General features: G+C 39.1%; 1 protein-coding gene across 1 annotated transcript in view; it reads right to left on the bottom strand.

The window, feature by feature from the left end:
• Positions 1 to 20,271, bottom strand: part of LOC109922757 (metal transporter CNNM1-like) — a 122,216-nt gene that overhangs the window by 70,442 nt on the left and 31,503 nt on the right. Inside the window, exons 2-5 of the mRNA XM_048608679.1 lie at positions 16,508 to 16,651; positions 12,004 to 12,141; positions 6,670 to 6,839; positions 4,590 to 4,689 (exon numbers count right to left, since the gene is read on the bottom strand). Of these exons, the coding sequence (XP_048464636.1) occupies positions 4,590 to 4,689; positions 6,670 to 6,839; positions 12,004 to 12,141; positions 16,508 to 16,651 (552 nt within the window). The remainder of the gene's footprint in view (positions 1 to 4,589; positions 4,690 to 6,669; positions 6,840 to 12,003; positions 12,142 to 16,507; positions 16,652 to 20,271) is intronic.

The following is a 20,271-nucleotide window of genomic DNA, read 5'->3' on the forward strand; positions in this document are numbered from 1 at the left end:
TTGGTTGGCTCGCCAAGCTGGTTTGTTGTTCCGCAGACGTTTCGTTATCATGCTTGGTAACATCCTCAGTGCAGCCTCTGATGAAGCGTCGGTGTGTTTTCCCGCCTGGTTTTTAAACTCTGGGGTCCGTTGTGATGGATTGCCTCACTTCTGGGTTTCCTCTGTAGTGGAATGTATATATCACCCGGGGACTGAACTACAACTACAGGGACGCCAACAAAACGGAATGGCTAGCTAAACTGGAAGCCACACTCAAGACCAACAATATCAACGAAGAAACACAACAAACCATAAGACAGACAGTAGTCCCGACACTAACCAGAAAGAGGGAACTCAACACACGGGAAAGACAAGCCCTGGACAGATTAAAGAAGGACAAGAACATCACTAGACTACCTGCAGACAAAGGGTGCATGACAGTGATAATGAATAAAAAGAACTACATCTCCAAAGCACAAGCACTGCTTGCCGATGAGAACACATATCGAACAGTACAAACTGAACCGACACCACAACTAGACAACAAAATCCTATACACGCTACAAATTTAAACAAACAGGCCAGATCAACAAAACAGACTTCTTAAGAATGAAACCCGAAGGAACCAACACACCCCGGTTCTACGGCCTCCCTAAAGCGTACAGGCTGGAAGTCCCCCTCAGGCCCATAGTCTCCCCACCAAGCACTCCATCGCACAGATTAGCCAGAGAACTACAAAGAAGACTAGTCAACAAATCACCCCACTCCATCCACTCAGCCCAAGAATTCCTCAACTCCATCAAAGGCATAAAGATAGAGGACGAAGAGACCATGATATCGTTTGATGTCACCGCCCTATTCACATCAATGGACATACCACTAGCAAGGGAAACAATGACAACGCTACTTGAACAAGAACACGACCCCAGTGAAACCATCTCCAAGGACACCCTCACCAGAATAAAATTCACCAGAGAGGAGGAGAAGAACAAACAACTCCCATTCCTGGACATCATGGTAGAGCACAAGACAAATGGGGAACTGCAAACGAAAGTACACCGAAAAGCCACACACACAGACCAGGTATTGAACTTCAATAGTAACCATCCCAACACACACAAACGAAGCTGCGTGCGAACACTATTTAAAAGGGCAACAACACGGAACTACGTCAAGAGGAGGAGGAATACCTCTTCCAAGTGTTCAAGGATAACGGATATCCAACGAACTGGGTCAGGAGATGCCTACGGGAACAGCATCAGAAAGATTCTACACGCCCCAACACACTCATCACACTACCCTACATCAGGAACATGTCAGAACTCACCACAAGACTTCTACGACCGCTGGACATCAGAGTGGCACACACGCCCACATCAACCCTATGACAAGTGCTCACCCGAACTAAAGACCCACTCCCCGCCATGGACAGGACCAATGTCATCTACAAGATCCCCTGCAGAGACTGTGAGAAACACTACATCGGACAAACAGGAAGGAAACTAACAACAAGAGCACATGAACACCAACTGGCTACAAAAAGACACTCAATACTCACTCATCTCAAACCACATGGACAAGGAGAGCCGCGACTTCGACTGGGACAACACCAAGATCCTGGGACAGGCTAAGCAGAGACAAGCACGAGAATTCCTGGAAGCATGGCACTCCACGAAGCATGCTATTAATAAACACATTCAACTCCACCCCATATACATTCCACTACGGAGGAAACCCGGAAATGAGGCAATCCATCGCAATGGACCCCAGAATTTAAAAACCAGGCGGGAAAACACACCGACGCTTCATCAGAGGCTGCACTGAGGATGTTACCAAGCATGGTAACGAAACATCTGCAGAACAACAAACCAGCTCGGCGAGCCAACCAACCTCAAAAGAGGTTCTGAAAGATTTTGACAATAATCTCAAGTTCAGAGCTAATGAAATTCTTGGAAGATCATGCCTTAAGAGAAGAATACAGCATCTAGGGGAATCCATGTATAACCCGATTAATGATCTGCACAGATTAATAGAGAGATGTAGCTACGGTGACTTAAAGTCAGGAATCATAAGAGACCAAACTGTTGTAGGGATTCCATTGAGTCTTTGTAAGACCTAACTCTAGAGCAGTCCATCCAGATGGTAAGTAAAGCAAATGTCTGAAAGCAACACATTATATCAGTTCCAACAGGAAAAAAAAACTTGGCAAAGGAGATCTTCAGACTCCATTCACTTCTTAAGGTATATAACCACAAGAGACACATGATAAGTCAATGCAATGGGCAGGACAGACACAATAAGTCCTTGTCAATACGATAAAGCAAAGATATGAATAGTGCCCATCTATTAAAATCAAATTATTTTAGTCTAACAGAGTAGGTCACTTTCAGAAAACATGCCAAAACAGGACATGAACAGAAAAACAAAAGACCAAAAAGATACTCACACAAAGAAGTCAATGAGGTAGAACAGTCTCCAGGAGAAAACAAAACTCAGTTTTTCTAGGGTTAATCAGTGACCCTGACCAAAATTTATGTGAGTGGACATTGTTATGAGTAGGTATCTCACAAACTTTAATTTAAATATGGGAGAAAGTGTCACAATATTATCAGGATTGAGAGCCAAGCCCTAAGAATTCCAGCCCATTTGGACGTAGATGATTAAAGTCTAGGATGCAACCAGCTAGCACTGGATTTCTACCCTTTCCTGTGGTTGACAATTTCCACCAGAGGATAATAGGGGCCAACTCCTTCCTTCACTTTGAGACCTTGTCCTGTGAGATACCTGACTATGTATACTTCATATATTTCTTTTATCTCTGTATCATTGTCTCAACATTTCTCACTCTCACCTTTTTCTCCAATTTCCCACGTTATCCTGAAATCAAAGCTGGAAAAGCAGGCTAACACTGGGAACTAGGGATATTCTTGCAGGGAAAGGTGTGGTAGTTGTGACTAATCTAGGGTTAAATGCCGCTGTTATGTTTATTGATTTTTTAATAAGATGCTGTTGGTTTCCCTTCTTATAAAACATATACTTTTAAAAGCAAACATATTGAAAGATGGATTTAAATAATTTCAAATGAGGACTACCGTTCTGAAGCTACCGCATGGCAGCTTTATATGGAATCCCCCTCTTCATTATTCTAACAGAGACATTAATCAGTGCAAACAATTTGGAGCATCTAATACATGCCAGTCAACACCACCTACACCATCCTTTGCTTATCATGGAAAGTAGGCCCATATTAAGAAATGTGCTAAGCATTTGTCATCACACATGTGTAGTTAGGATTCCTGCTGATGGTGATAGTGGACAAGTCAGATAAAAGAGTGAAGCGTGGCTTGATAGACCATAGGTTTTATTTTTGCAGTTTGGTTACTGTGGTGGTCAGTCACTGAAGATGTTGACAGAAGGAAGCCAATGTACATCTCTCCCTCTCATTGGACTTGAAATGTTAACTTTCTCTCAACAAACGCTGCCAGACCTGCTGAGTTTCTCCAGCATTTATGGTTTTTGATTCTAATCTCCAATGTCCATAGTCATTTGTTTTACCAGATGCAATTCTCTCCACCTCTCAGAAGACACACAGTCAGAGGCTAATTCATTGACTTTTAACACTGAACTCAAAGGAAATAAAAAGGACATTTTTCAGTTACTTTGAGGCTGCAAATCAGTATATTTGCTGGTTTGGATCTTTTGTTCCAAATTGAACGGGCTTCTGGCCTCTTGCCTTTCTTTCAATAAGTCATAAATGCAGAACATAGTAAATGCATCAGCAATTATCTGCTAGCTCATTAAGTTACATGATTTCTTCAAAATGCTGTTTTCACCTAGTTCAATAAATTATGTCTGATGCTTTAAAAAAAAGGTCAACCTTCACAGAGAATCAAAAACCGTTAACCAGAGTTCAAAAATAACAACCTTATAACCCGTCATCACATTGTAAATTACCAATGTAAAGCATAAAAAATGTCTATCCTGCTGCTAATTTCCCGAGTTCAGTACTGAGCGACATTTAAAAGCTAATTTATTTTTATGATTACAACCAATCAAGATCACACTTTACAATGCAAACAGTCAGATGTCCGAACCACAGAGGTACAAACAGAAGAAAAACATGATAACAAAAGCTGGCCTGATCTCACATTGAACACATCAGCTGAATGAAGCTGTCAAAAGTATCTTGTGCTTCTCATTGTTATTAAAAATTAATAAAACAAACTGCTGATGGAGACTACAGGAAGCCTCAATCTTGCATTATGCAGCTTGCATTATTGACAAGTACAGTGACAGTTGAAAATTCAATCTTGTCACCATCAGTCACACTGCCAATGTCACTCTTGCCACCACCACCAAAAAAACTCTTTAACAGACATAAGAAACACTATTCAGAAGTTGTAAAACTATGACAAAATCCATTTTCAATTTTGCAAAATATTGGTACTAAATATGCCCTTTCTTAGAATGTAGCACAAGTGAGCCAAGCAAAATTATTGATGATTGTAGAAGCTCATTTGTAGCTAGAGAATCTACCACCAACTCCTAAAGAGTTTTTAGAGCGTTTATTTTAAATTATGTTATATGCTTATTAAAAGAGAAAATTCTACCTGTAGAAGCCAAAGGTATGAGTGCAGGTACACCATAATAAGTGAACGCTCCATTTTCAAATTTCAGGCCTTCTTTGCTTATTTCAACTTCCACCTTTCCCTGTGTGAAATAATCATTGCATGAAGTCACATTTATAAGTCACACATTATCAAGTACTGCAATTAGCAGTCATTGTATGAATAATTAAGGCTAATTCTACTTGATTAATCTCAATCACATCTTTGAAGTCCACTAATTTTGGATTCCTACATATTTCTTGCCCTTCAGATTCAATTCTATTTCCTTAGTAAAGTGTTCAGTTTTCAATTTTCACGTCCTCCCACGATCATGAAGTAGATCATGAAGTAGATAATTTGCAGGTGCCAAATCACATAATGCCATTCTGCCAAAATGCCTGCTAATCTCTCGTCAGCAATCCGTCACATTCACAGTCTAGCAGCTGGAAAGTGAGACATACTGAATACACTGAGCCTTCCTGATACTGTGAGATTTGACACATCTATGAATAGTAAGGAGATTTGGAATTTAAGATAAGCAAGGAGAAGTGAGCTCTGCAGATTTATTGCTGATAAAATTGTTTTTTTTTGATCTGAAAGCCAGCCAGGAAATACCAGCCAATACAGAATGTTATTTGAAGTAGAAATGTTAGCCCAGGCACCAGAGAAAGCAACATTGAAAGACCAGAAGCAAAGAAAATTGTAATCTGTAGTGATTTCACTGGACTACGCTCAGACACATCACCTGACTTTTGGTTTACTGTTAGCACTGTGGCCTTATAAGATTTGCTCTTTTCCGATAATTTTTCTTCTTTGTTGACATTTTGACAACTGTAATACCAATACATTCTATAAGCATTGGAGCATAACATGCACAGTTAATGAACAATCTGAACATAGTTTTCCATTTGTTGACAATATTATTTGCAGAGATTTATCAATAATTAATTGACGAAAGGCATGGCTTGGTGTACTAAGGTGTACATATTGGGAAACTCTGTGATGGACTATCTAACCACAGCTGAGTGAAAATTAAGGTTGTTACAGTTGAATTCATGACTCAGCAAATGGAATTAATCAGACATCCTATACCTAATCGCTATACCACTTCCATTCCAAGCAAAGGTCAACATATGGATGCTAATTGAGAATGTAATAAAATTTGACTGTGATACCATTCATATTTAAACACATTTGTATCAGGGGTAAATAAATGCAGCATGAAATGGCTACCAATACACAATGAACCACAAATGTTAATCAACAAAGACAGACAGTGTTGTTGGCAAAAAATATATTTTACAACGACAACTGATTACTAGGAAATCAGACTGTCACTATTTATCACAGCAAACAGTTAGGGTTGACTATTCAAATCACAACATTCAACTGACATCTTAGAAATATTATTTTAAGGGGAATGTTTCCAGACTTAGAAAGTTGTGAATAATCACTTTCTGGAGGAGCTTTCTGAGATAGACAGAATTTTAATCAGTAAGGGAATCATGCACTATAGGGAAAAGGCAAGAAAGTGAAGTTGAGGATGATTAGATCAACCATGATCTCATTAAAAGGTAGAGCAGACTCAATTGGCTGTAATGGAGGAAATCAAATACATTAAGTTAACGTGAGAGTCCCTGAGAGTTTACAACTGACTGACTAAACAGGCTCAGTAGATCAAATAGGATGCTTTAAAATATATGAAACACACAGTTTTGCTTTTCTTTATTCTTTCATAGGATGTGGGTATTACTGGTATGGCCAGCATTTATTGCCCATCTCCAATTGAACTAGTTTGCCAGGTCAATTCAGAGGACAGTTAAGAATCAACCACATGTAAGCCAGACCAAATGAAGATAGCGGATTTCCTTCCCAAAGGTCAACACTGTTGCACCAGATGGGTCTTTACAACAATTGATGATACTTGGTGAGATTTGAATGCACATCTTCATTAGCCTAGGCCTCTGGATTACAAGCCCAGTCAACATTATAACTACACAACCTTGTCCCTCAAAACAGTAAAGGACATGAGTACTCCATAATCTCAGTCATTTAACAGTAAGGCAGTTAGATAGAGACATACCTGTAGAATAAGTACAAAGTAGTCCACAGGTTTATTCCGTTGGTAAAGATACTGATCAGGGGAAACTCTGTTTTGCCAATCATACTTTAACTCCCAGATGACTTTAGGATGTTTGAGAAGCCTTAGCAGAATTTTGTCTGATATATATGTGCTTTTAAAAGGTTCCACCTCTATTCAATTGAGGAAAAAACATAATTAGTTGGGTTTGATAATGTGATCTTGAAATTTATTTGATAGTGATATCACTTTGCCTTTACATTCCAAGAAAAAAGTGTCAATTTTAACATAAACTACCCCAGTTTCATAATGTTTCATCTTTAGCATGCGGTCTACTCCAGCCTTGAATTCATTTAATTCAAACGATCAGCAGTCTTGACATCCTGTGTCATTTTATTTATCAATGGACTACCGTTTCTTCCATGAAAGCAAGTTGAAAACTTCACAACACCAGCACACCTTTGTAATTTGTAAAAATTATTTTCTAATTTGATGGGTTACCAAATGCAGAAGGAAAGAAGAACAAAGACAATACACAATTAGATTAAGTGATACAGACTTGGATTTACACACCATCTTAATGTGTTTTTAAATAAATTCTTAAGAAGCTTCAAGTAAAGTGAATTTTAAAAATTGAATGTGGAAGATCAACTTCACCAAGATCATTGCACTTGTCTTTAAAGGGAAAATGATTTGATGAAATTATTAGACTATATGAAGATTCAGCAAGGAGGTTAGATTAAAAGGGAAACAGTAGATGCACAGAGTCGTACAGTAATACAGCATGGAAACAAGCCCTTTAGCCCAAACTGGTCCATGCTGCCCACTCACCTAGTTCCAATTGCCCACATTTGGTCCACATCCCTCTAAACCCTTCCCATCCATGTACCTATCCAAATGTTTTTTAAATGTTCTATTGCACCTACCTCAACCACTTTCTCTGGCAACCTATTCCATATATGCTCTCTGCATGAAGAAGTTGCCCCTCAGGTCCTTCTTAAAACTTTCCCCTCTCACCTTAAACGTATGCCATCTAGTTTTTAATTCCCCAGTCCTGGTAAAAAGGCTACATGCATTTGTCCTATCTCTGCCCCTCATGATTTTATTTACCTCAGTAAGGTCACCCTTCATTCTCCTATGTTCCAAGGAATAAAGTCCTATCCTAGCCAGCCGTTCCCTATAACTCACGCCTACTAGTCCTGACAATGTCCTTGTAAATCTTCTTTGCATACTTTCCAGTTTAACTATGTCTTTCCTATAATAAGGTGACCAAAACTGTACACAATACTCCATGTGCAACCTCACAAATGACTTATACAACTGTAACATAACATCCCAACTCCTATACTCAATGCCTCAACCGATGAAAGCCAGCAGGTTAAATGCCTTCTTCACCACCCTGTCTACCTGTGACGCTGCTTTCAACAAACTATGTACTTGTACTCATAGGTCCCTCTGTTCTACAACATTCCTCAGGACTTTACCATTTACTGTACAAGTCCTACCTTGGTTTGACTTTTCAAAGTGCAACACCTCACAATTATCTGTATTGAATTGCATTTGCCAATCCTCAGCCCAACTCCCCAGCTGATCAAGATTCATCTGTAATTTTTGATTACTTTCCTTGGTATCAATGATACCTCCTAATTTTGTATGTTTTTAGATCTCTTTGAAACATGTTAGAAGATGCCATTTAACACTTCACTACACAAAATAAGAGCTCATGGTGTTAAGGGTGATATATTGGTATGGATAGGGGATTGACTAAATAACTGGAAAGAGAATGTCAGGATGAATGGGCTATTTTCAACTTGGCAAGCTGTAATTTTGGATTGCAACAACAGTCAGTGCTAGAGTCTCAATTATTTATAATCGATATTGAAGACTAGGGTGAAGAACCAACTGTATTGTAGCCAGACTTGCCAACAGTACAAAAATAGGAAGGAAAGCATGTTGTCAAGATGACACAGGTGTCTGCAAAAATGAAATTAAGTCAGTGACAAAACGTTTGGCAGATGGGAGTACAATGTGAAGTTGTCCAATTTAGCAGGAAGATTATAAAAGCGACCTATTACTTATGTGGTGAGAGACTACAGAATACTGAGATGTATAGTGATATTACAGGAAGCCTCTCTGTCTAAGACTTCACTCTAGTAGCAGAGAAGTCATACTTTTAGCTCCAGCAGCGAGCAAAACCTTACTCAACTGACTGAAAGCAAAACTAAAGTCTTCTGGGTCTGTATGAACCTGACCCTGCCCACTCATGATTCTTTTGTACTTTTTTTGAAAAAAAACCCAGGGACAACTCAAAAGCCGTTTACAAACTACCTGTCTGAAGGAGTCATTTCGGCACGACTGTGACAACACCCCTCTGCAAGAGAAACAGGACAGAACACATCTCTTCAAGGCGCAGTATCATCTCAACAGTAAATCATTACCACGTGAAGTAGGATTATTGAACAATTTGTTGGACCAAGGAAGTGTTGGCATCCTTGATGGGTTCAGCAACCAACATTCTTCCCATTTATTCAAGTTGAATAAATAAGTTGCATCAGATTTCATGATAGCAGACACTACTAGCATTCCAAAAATATTTATTAATCAAAAGACTAATAACAGAGGAGAAAATAAAAACTATAGTAATCTCTAATGAAAAAGTATTACAGAAATTAATGGGGCTGAAGATAGATGGGTCCCATGGATCTCATGGGTTGCATCCTAGGATTTTAAAGTGAGTAGTTACAGAGATAATGGATGCACTGATGATAATCTTCCAAGAATCCTTAGAATCTGGAAAAAGTCGCAGAAGATTGGAAAACTGCAAACGTAACACCCTAACTTACAAAGGGAGGGAGATGAAATTCATGTAACTACAGGCCAGTTAGCTTTAATATTTGTCATTGGGAAAATATTAGCATCCATTATAAAGGATGTGATAGCATAGCATTTAGAAGTGCATTATGTAATCAAATAGAATCAGCATTGCTTCAAGAAGGGAAAGGTATGTCTCACAAGGTTATTAAAAGTCATTGAGGTATGATTTCCAAAGGACATTCAATAATGTACCGCACATAAGACCGCTTAATAACATATGAGCCCGTGGTTTGGAGGTAGAATATAAGCATTGATACAGGATTGGTTACTAATTAAATATAGAGTTGGAAAAAAAAGGGGGAATTTTCAGGATGGCATGCCACAGAGATCAATGTTGATATCGCAGTTATTTACATTCTATTTTAATAACTTGGATGCTGGAAGTTTGCCAGTGACAGGAAAGTAGGTGGGAAGACATCTACTGAGGATGACACAAAGAGACTACAGAGAGATATAGACGGGTTAAGCGAGTGGGCAAAAACTTGGCACATGAGTATTATGTGAGAAAATATATGGTTATGTATTTTGGCAGGAAAAATAGAAAAGCTAAATATTTATTTAAATGGCCCAGTATATCCTCCATCAATAATTACCATCAAGCCAGGGGATCAACCTGGTTCAATGGAGTGTGCAGGAGGGCACAACAGGAGCAGCACCAAGCATACCTAAAAGTGAAGTGTCAACCTGGTGAAGCATACCAAATAGCATAAGGAGCAAGTGATAGTTACAGCGAAGCAATCCCACAACTAACGAATCAGATCTAAGCTTCTCAGTCCAGCCACATCCACCTCCTGACTCTCCAAAGCCTGTTCACCGTCTACAAGGCACAAGTCAGGAATGTGATAGAATACTTTCCACTTGCCTGGATGAGTGCAGCTCCAACAACACCCAAAAAGCTTGACACCATCCAGGACAAATTAGCCCATCTGACTGGCACCACATGCACAAGTATCCACTCCCTCCACCACCAATGCTCAGTAGCAGCAGCATGTGCCATCTACAACGTGCACTGGAGAAATACACCAAAGATTCTTAGACAGCACTTTCCAAATCCCCAACCACTTTTATCGAGAAGGACAACGGCAGCAGATACATGGGACTACCACCAACTGCAAGATCCCCTCCAAGCCACTCACCATCTGACTTGGAAATATATTGTCATTCCCAGTGCTGCTGGGTCAAAATCCTGAATTCTCTGCCTAAAGGCATTGTAGGTCTAGAGCACATGGACTGCAGTATTTCAAGAAGGCAGCTCACCACCATCACCTCAAGGACAACTAGAAACAGGCAATAAATACTGGCCCATCCAGCAAAGCTGGTAAATTTGAAAAAAATCTGCAGAAATCTGCAGCTCAGAGGGATTAAGGAGTCCTCATGCATAAATCACAAAAAATTGAGTTCAGCAGGTAATAGGAAAAGCAAATGGACTGTCGGTCTTTATTTTGAGGGAAATAAAGTATAAAAGTAGGGAGGTGTTGATTTTGGTGATGGGGTGGTATTTGTGATTACAGTTGTCTAATATTGGCAGTCAACAATTTGTAGTAATTTTCTGGTTGTTTGTTGGAGTTTGCTAAGATGCAGCAGTCTAGATACGCATTAGTGAATTAGATAAAGAGAAGTTACAATCACGATGATTGGGCTTGGTTCACAGATATCAGAGGGCAATCAAGGTGTTGACACGGACAGTGTCAATCTTCTTGTGAAGGCAGCATCCTGTATCTAAAGTGTTAGGAAACTCATCCCTAAGTTTTCTTAGTCCTCTTCTGGACAACCTTCCATTGGGGTGGGACAGCTTTCTCAGGACCGTGTCTGTCTTGAGCACTTAGAATAATAGAATTGTAGAATCCCTACAGTGTGAAAAGAGGCTATTTAGCCCATCAAATCTGCACTGACGTTCCAAAGATCATCCTACCCCGACCCAGCTACTTCTACAGGATTGGAGAGAAACAGCACGTGAGAACAATAACTGTGTTGCTGAATTGCCTTTGTCAAGGTTGTGTTTATGGGATGCTGCCTATATTGGAAAGTTGTTGATTAGTTGTTAAACAATACATTAACTTGGTAAGTATTTCGATACAGTAAAGTTATGCCCATTCTTCTTTTTGTTGTATATCAACTATGTTATAAGAATAAAGTGTGTTTTGATTAAAGCTTTTTGGTGGACCAATTGAATCACTTCTGGAACACAGCGCCTTACATTTGCCTTTTTTAAAAAAAATATAAGTTAGAGTCTTGCTTATTTCCATAATATACTTTAGGGGATCAAAATTTGTTTTGCTGTAGGCTTACTTTTACTGGTCCAGGCATGATACATGCATGTACAATTTAGCTGCAAATTAACTTCGGACATGTAGACCTATCTAATCACTGCAGGACTGAACAAGGAACAGAAGACAAAAAACCCCTAATTGTATACATAGCATTTATAGAAGCAGAAAACAATTCTACATTACTCTAAATTACCTGTTGCTAAAAACCGGTGAGTTGCTAGTAGAAGCTGAGGTGAAACTTTGATTCTTAAATCAGTTTCTGTGTTTTTGAACAGTGAGAAATCTTGCCGCTTTCGTTCCCTGTGAGCTATTTTCTTCGATCGATTGTCAGCTGCAATTGCAGAATGAAGAATTTTCATTGGCATACAAAGGGAATTTCAGTGATGTCAAACATAACCTCTGACTTCTCCTACCCATTTTGAAATTACAGAGACCTTGTACCATGATTCCACAATTAACTGGATGCATTACTGATGCTACTTGGACCAATATTTTCAACATCTAAATATTGTCTTTGCCCCCATTACTAACTTGGTTCTCGAGACACTGACATCATCCCTCTTCCTGAATTAGACCTTAGTGTCATATTTGACTTGAGATGAGCTTCTACGCACATTATCTGCACCATTACTATGATCATCTCTTTTCATTGCTGTAACACCACTTGACCGCACCACTGCCTCAGCTGATCTGCTGCTACAACACCCATCCAACTTGTTAACTCTATACCAACTACTCCAATGTGATCCTGGTAATTTCACACCTTCCACCCTGCAAAAATTTAAGTTCATGCAAAACTCTGCTGTCCATGCTCTAACTCACACCATGTCCTATTCACCCATCACTCCTGAGCTTGTTAAACTATATTGCTCCCAGCTAAGCAACAACTCCAGTTTAAGAATCCTATCCACATTTTTAAATCCTCTCAACTCTCTCTCTTCCTATATCTGTAATTTCCTTAAGACCCACAATCCTCACAGATGTCTGCAACTTCCCAAATCTGGCTTCTTGAACATCCCTGATTTTAAGTGTTCCACGATTGACAGTCACACCTTCAACCCTGAATACTCCAGTACTCTGGAATTCCCTTCCTTCTCTATCACTTTCATTTCAGACTTCATACAAAACAGAATTCTTTGACCAAGCTTTTTGTCATCTACTTAGTATCTAGTCATTAACTGGTATCTGCTTATGTGACAAACTGCCAAAATTTACTTGACAAGCCTATTCTGAAGTACCTTCTATTGCACGTTACTACATTGAAGAGGCCACATAAACACAAAATATTGTTGCTGTTTGGAGAAAAACTGCCTCTTCTTGAGGATAAGATCGAACTGCCAGGCACTACTTTATATAGTACAATAAATGGCACACTTCCCCCATCAATACAGAGATTACAAGGTTATGATTCAATCTCTTCACCAAACAGCCATGAGCAAAAGGCAGCTCACCACCACCTTCTCAAGGGCAACTAGGGATGTCCAACAAATGCTGGCCAGCCAGCAACGTCTACATCCCACAAATGAATTTAAAAAAAACAGTAGTACAGTCACTAATAACAGTCATTAATACATAACTGAGGTTTTAATACTGTGTCTTAGTGGTGCAAAACTGAATCTACTGACAAGTCTGAAGTGAGCTTTCCATGAAACATTAGCACGTTTATGCATCAACAGATATCGGGAAGTTTTGCATAGTCAGAAAGTGATTCAAATCTTCATAAAGGTTGCAAATTAGTGAAATAGCACACTGTAAGTGTTCAATACTGAGCATGTAGAGAAAAGAAATTGTCAAGTTAAGGAACGAGAGACAAGCAGGTATTATCTGGTAGCAGAGGTCATGAAACAGCGCAACATTTCCAAACAAAAGGCTCAAGTTTAAATGGCACACGAAAAGTGGAAAGAAGTCAAGAAATCAAGATGCCAAGCTCTGTCTTTAAACAAGTTGAATAATGCAGGCAGAGTATATGGATGCTGTGCTTCAAGTGCTAGTCAAGGTCACAGGAGGAAGTTCAATTATATTAAGATAACCAGATGATGGTAAAGAAAACTGGTGCCCAATTGTTCCCTTGACATATCTTGAAGGAGAAAGTTTGGTTTTAAGGACATAGTTTCAAAGGTCTCATAGGATTCTGGCAGCCAGGAAGTTCACTTCCTTCATGAAAAATTCTGCACTTTGATAAACTTTAGTAATAAACTAAATGTTTCTGTCCTATTTAATTCTTCTGCACCCAATCAATTTAGTGTATTAAAATTGTCTTGATTATTCCACTACAAATTTTATTGTCACACTGAAGTGCAAATGATAAAAAGAAAGGAGAGAAAAACCTGGAATGATACAGCAAATTTTGTGACCAGGAATAACTTACCCACTCTTCTTCGGAATAGTGCCTCTGGGTGTCTTACACAAACATGGTCTCAGTTTAACATTTCATCCAAAAGACAGCATTGTCAACACTGTAGCATTCCCTCAGCACTTCACTTTGCACCAGCCGTGATTTTTGTACTCATGTCTTCATGTGGCACTTAAAAACTTAACAATCTTCTAATTCAGAAATATAATTGAGTCATGGCTAACATTGTAGATGCAGACCTGTAAATTTAGCTGCACTTTCCATCATCAATAACTCAACATTTTATGCAGCCTATCCAAATAATGAAACACCGTACAAGGTGAACTGATCAATGTTTCATTAGGTACTTTAAACAAGTCTGGCGAAATGCAAGAAAGCCAAAAGCACTATTCAAAATATAACATGATTGTTAAATTATGCTCAAAGAAATAGTTGTCCATGTGAGCTATACTATAATCCATAGTCATAATTGGCCATGAGTCACTTTAAGGAATTGTAGTATTTCCTGGCAACATTGCAAATAGTAATTGGCTGCTTCTTCCAGGTGTGCTGGGATCTACACAAGAATTCAATAGCTTCTATATAGGTCCACATACCTCCAGTGTGAAAAAAGACAATGTCTCCTCCAAATCCTTTTCATCCACAGATAGCAGCCTTGATTTTAAGTAGCTCTGAAGAGGATGAGCTGGACCACAACGTAAGAGTGGAACCTGAAGAAAATATGGATTTGGAAGATGATGACGAAGATTAGGATAGTCCCTTTGATTCTGATTCAATATATTCCGATACATCCATTAGAGAAGGATCATGTGTTCAGCATTACGTCCAAGCAGGGTCTGCATACAAGCAGCAGCAGGGAAGAAAAGCAGATGGAGGGCCAAACGTTCCTTGAATCCCGACAAAAGATATCCACAGTCATTTGCAAATTCAGAACAAATATATGGAGGAAGCGGTTTTTTGCAGCCATTCAAAGATGGATCAATTAAGCAAAAACTGGGTAATTATACTCATTAGACTGACTGTTGTCGTATAGGGCCTTCAACCTACATTGTTTTTTTTAGCATGCTTGAGAAATCTCTGCACAATTTGAAGCATTTCTGGTTGCTGCTCCAGAACTATCTGGGCTTTTGTTCTGCTATGCAACAGGAAGTCTTCAAATTCAGCCAAGAAACAATGCAAAATCTGAATTCCAACAGCACCTTTAGGGCTGAGGAGTAATGCAAAATGTTGAGAAATGTTAGCCAGCAGGGTAAATTAAAAATATGCATTGGAAATCTAAACAAATACATTATCATACATTTTTCAACTTATAAATATATAAGTTATACAACTTATACATTTTTCTAAAATTAATTTGCTTTTTTAAAATATTTATGACCATGCTTCAACCTGTTCCTTTGCTTTCCCCGCCTCTGAAGATTATCAAATGAAAAGAGCTTTAAAATGTGGTGATAATTAGTACACCATCAATGCTCGGATAGCCGGGTGATGAAGGTTTAAATAGTTTTGCCTGGTCTTTTTTCACTTCCAAGAATTTATGTACAAAGAAACACAGAGCACACTAAGCACTGCAACAAAAAAAAACCTCTTTCAACCTGTTCCAATTAAGTATGTGCCTCTAATTAATGCCCACCATCTGAATATAATTAACACTAGTTCAATATTATTTTCCACGCAAACACCAAGTGTTCATAAAACTACAGAAAAGCACAAGGTCAAGAAACATGACTGGTTACAATCCTAATTAACATATGTTTGAACTGCCAGAACAACTGTACACAGATTCCACACCTGGCCAAATATAACAAAATCATCCTATCCAAATTATTTTTGTATTTTCAAACACACACAAAGGATCAACAATAGTGCATTCTTCACAGATTTTCAATTCCTGTAAGCCCCTTGGAGATTCATATTTAGAAAAGAGAAGCATACCATGAAAATGCAGGAATAATCTGATCCCTTATCAATAGAGTGCAAATCTAGACAACATCAATTTAGCTCCTTAAGTATATAGGTCCACAGTCACATACAATTTAATATAGATATGGAGCAGAAAGTGCAGGAGGTCATGTTAGTATAGTTCTGGCAAGATTCCTCTTCTGAGATTGAGAGATGCCTCATTGAGTGAATATAACATAAGAAAGTTCTGGTTGGCATCTACTATGTGTACTATGCCTAGAGCTGAAATGGTTCATTCAAAAAGAACAGTTGTAAAGAAAACTGCACTCTGGAAATGCCACTACAGGAAAATGCTGTGATCTAATTAATGAATTAATTACTTCTACTAACAGATTGAGCTGCTTACAGCTCTCCAGGAGATACTGCAGGAAGCAATACATACTGTAAATGTCTGTTTCATCCAAGATCTCTGATTTAATAATTTCTTCAATTATATCTTCCAATGTGACGATACCCATCACTTCATAGAAAGGATCACCTTCTCCCTCATTGTTGACTCTCTGCACTATTGCTAAGTGCGATTTACCTGAGGAGAAACAAACACAAAGCTGCTCCATCAGAACATCTGCAGTAAACTATCAGTAAACAGTAAGCAACACAGGTTATTCACAAATATCATAGCTCTCAGCTGTGGGATTTATTATTTCAGGCCATATTTTACTGGAAAACAACATTGCTCCTTACTCTATATTGGTATGGAGCAAGAATTTATCATCCTCATTGGACCAGCCTTTTCTTTTACCTGACCTGGTGCCTCCTATTTAACACTTATTACTCATTGGGAGTTGAAATTCTTTTCAATAAAACTAATAATCATAATAAAGCCAATCCACCAATTAGAAGTAGAAAATTCTCAATTCACTCTCTTTCCTTGTTTGTCTTGAAGGTATTGGCCCAGATCATCCAGTTTCTAGACAGTTGAAGATCTAACATAGCCTGGAAAATGCATGCCATGACCATGCGGAAGTCCTGGTGCAAACTACACAGTAATTGCCTAGGAAGTTAAAGCCAGTATCTGGAATCCACTGAAAAAAAAACCTTAAATTTAAGTCAGAGTTGGAGACCTTGGAGGGTTCTCACTTACCCAACACATTCTTGAGGACCTTTGAAATCTTGGAATACAGCAGCTGATGCTGAAAAATAGGATGTGGCTTCAACACCAAGCCATTCTGCTGTTGGATGCATGAATTTCCACCCTAAACTCCAGCTTTTCAGTTTGGAAGTCTCTTGGCTCCAAACTCTACATGGAGAATTCATCCAAAGGCAACGTTATACTATTTTTGTCTGATCAGGGTCAGAAATGGGGTTTGCAATCCTGATCAGAATATGGGCACCACTTACACTTGCTAAGGGTATTAACAAAGACACACAGTTTAGAGGCAGGTATATGGAATTGTGTCACAGATCATCAAATCCTACTGAATAAGGCAACAGGCTGGGGTACAAAATGGCCTCCACTCATGCCTAGGCAGCATCACATCTGACAGGATGACACAGTTGAATGGTGTCTTGCTTTTAAAGCTCTCATTAATATTTTGAAATCCTTCAATAGTCAAATCAGTCTAGCACTGTAACTTACCCCCTTCAAGTTTCCACAATGCTTGCATTCATCATTTCTGATCTCTTACACAACATTTTAATTGCTCATTGTCAGTTTCTAAGACCCTAAAGCTCTGGACCTCTTTTACGTACCACCTCTTTTACCCCCTTTAAGATGCTTCTTTTAATCAAGCTTTTAATTAGCTCCCAAAATATCTTAATGCAGCTTGGTGTCAAATTTTGTCTTATAATCACTCCTATGATGTGTCTTTGGATGTTTTACTGCGTTAAATGTGCTATATAAGTTGATGTTGCTCATGTAACTGCTGCAAACATCAGTCTCTTCTTCATAAATCTAGCCAACATTTCTGTGAACACAAGGGTAAAATTCTGTATGCATCTTAAAATTTGAATGGCATATTTTGTAGTACACTGTGAATAATTTGGCCTGATATCGCTGCATTATTCTTTTGAATAGACATGGCGTATCTACATATTAAAATGGAGTCTCTAGCAACTCTCCTGAAATAATGGGGTGTTGCATGGATTTTGACAAAGGGAATGGGGATATCAAAAGAATATGTAATACTGCTAGGTTTTCTAGCCTTCCTGGATTGCGTAGGAACATCCAGTTTTTTAAAAAAAAAATTCTTTCAGGGGATGTGGACAGCATTGTTGCACATCCAGCAGTTTGCCAAGCTACTTTAGAGTCAATCACAGTGTGAATCCGAAGTCACTGGTGGGCCAGGCCAGGTAAGAATGGCAGATTTCATTCCTTTAAGGACATTAGTGAACCTGTGACTTACTATGACAATTGATAATAGTTGCACAGTCATTATTACTGGTGACTAGATTATTTGAAAGCTAAATACTGTGGGCTGGAAATCTGAAACAAAACCAGAAACAGACCAGATTTATTAATCAAAACTAAATTTCACCTGCTGGTGTGATGGGATTTGAACACACGTCCAGGACATTAACTTGATGCTCTGGACTCCTTGTCCAGTGACATTACCACTACACCACCATCTGCCTGTATTCAGGTTTTAGGGTTGGGCAGTTGGTCTCCAAAACACGAAGGGTATGTCAGGATAAATATTCCTTATATTTGTAGTTTGCACATGCTCAGGACCCTGACTGTTGTGACTCATAACCAAACAGCATTCTTATCCCTGCTCCCATAGCCATGAACCCAAGCAACATAACATGGGCATTTCAAGACATAATCCCACGCTTGGCATTAAACATCTAGTTTTCCGGAACTTGGGTAAGGTTGCATTGGTGGTGGAAGGAACTGCTGTAGAATTTGGAGTATGTAAGGGAAAACACAGAAAAACACAGAAAATAGGAGCAGGAGCAGACAATTTGACCCAATGAACCCACTCAGCCATTCTACATGAACAAGGCTGATCTGCTATTTCAATGCCATACTCCTGTTCTCCACACATACCTTTTGACATTTTAAAATATTTCTTAAATGTATTCAGTGACTGGCCTCCACAGCCTCTGTGGTGGAGAATGCCACAGATTTACCGCGCTCTAAATGAAGAAATTTCTCATCCCAATCCAAAATAGCCTTTTTTTTTGCTGTCTATTCCTTTGTGGGATGTGGGCATCGCTAGTTGGCCAGCATTTCTTGCCCATCCCTTGTTGCCCTTGAGAAGGTGGTGGTGAGCTGCCTTCTTGCATTCTGAAATAAAAGAAAAAACTGCGGATGCTGGAAATCTTAAACAAAATCAGTAATTGCTGGAGAAAGTCAGAAGCTCTGGCAGCATCTATGGAAAGAAAGCAGAGTTAAAGTTTCAGAACTGGAAGCTATATAGCATTTTTGCTTTTCTCAATGTGGTCTCCTCCACTGTGTGGGGACAAAATGCAGACTGGCTGATTGCACTGCAGAACACCTATGTTGTATTCACAAAAATGACTCCAAACTTTCACTTGCCTGCCACTTGAACACACCATTATGTTCCCTGGTCAACATTTCTGTGTCAGGCCTGCTGCAGTGCTCCAGCAAAGCTCAGTGCAAGCTGGAAGAAAGGACTTATTTCTGCAGCACCAGTAGGGCCAAAATAAAAGTGGAGACAAATGTGGCACTTTACATTTTTGTTCTAGTTAAAGGTAGGGCAGAGCTCTCAGATGACCCTTGCAAATTGTTGGGTTCATGACATTGGCTATCATTGTCAGTGAAGCAGCTTTTGCATTACTAACCATTAAGGATTTTCTTGTAGCATTGGGAAAAGTCTGCAGCCAGAAACTTAAAACTATATTTGTACCTTTCGGATAGCTTGCTAACACCGTGTAACACTACGCAACAGCAACTGCGCTGCCACTGCTGTCAGAATCAGTGGTATCAGAAATGGAGACTAAAATTACACCTGGAATAAAACACTGATGAAAGTCATCAGAGAGCATTTAACGAGACAAGCTATTCAGCAAAGACTGGTGAACATTTTAAAATCAGAAAAATATCCATCTCCCAAACTGACAAAATGGATTCTGTGACAACAAGGTGCAGGGCTGGATGAACACAGCAGGCCAAGCAGCATCATAGGAGCAGAGAGGCTGACGTTTCGGGCCTAGACCCTTCATCAGAAAAGGGGGAGGGGG

Source organism: Rhincodon typus, chromosome 20 (genome assembly GCF_021869965.1).
Source record: "Rhincodon typus isolate 14 chromosome 20, sRhiTyp1.1, whole genome shotgun sequence".
NCBI classification, from domain to species: domain Eukaryota; kingdom Metazoa; phylum Chordata; class Chondrichthyes; order Orectolobiformes; family Rhincodontidae; genus Rhincodon; species Rhincodon typus.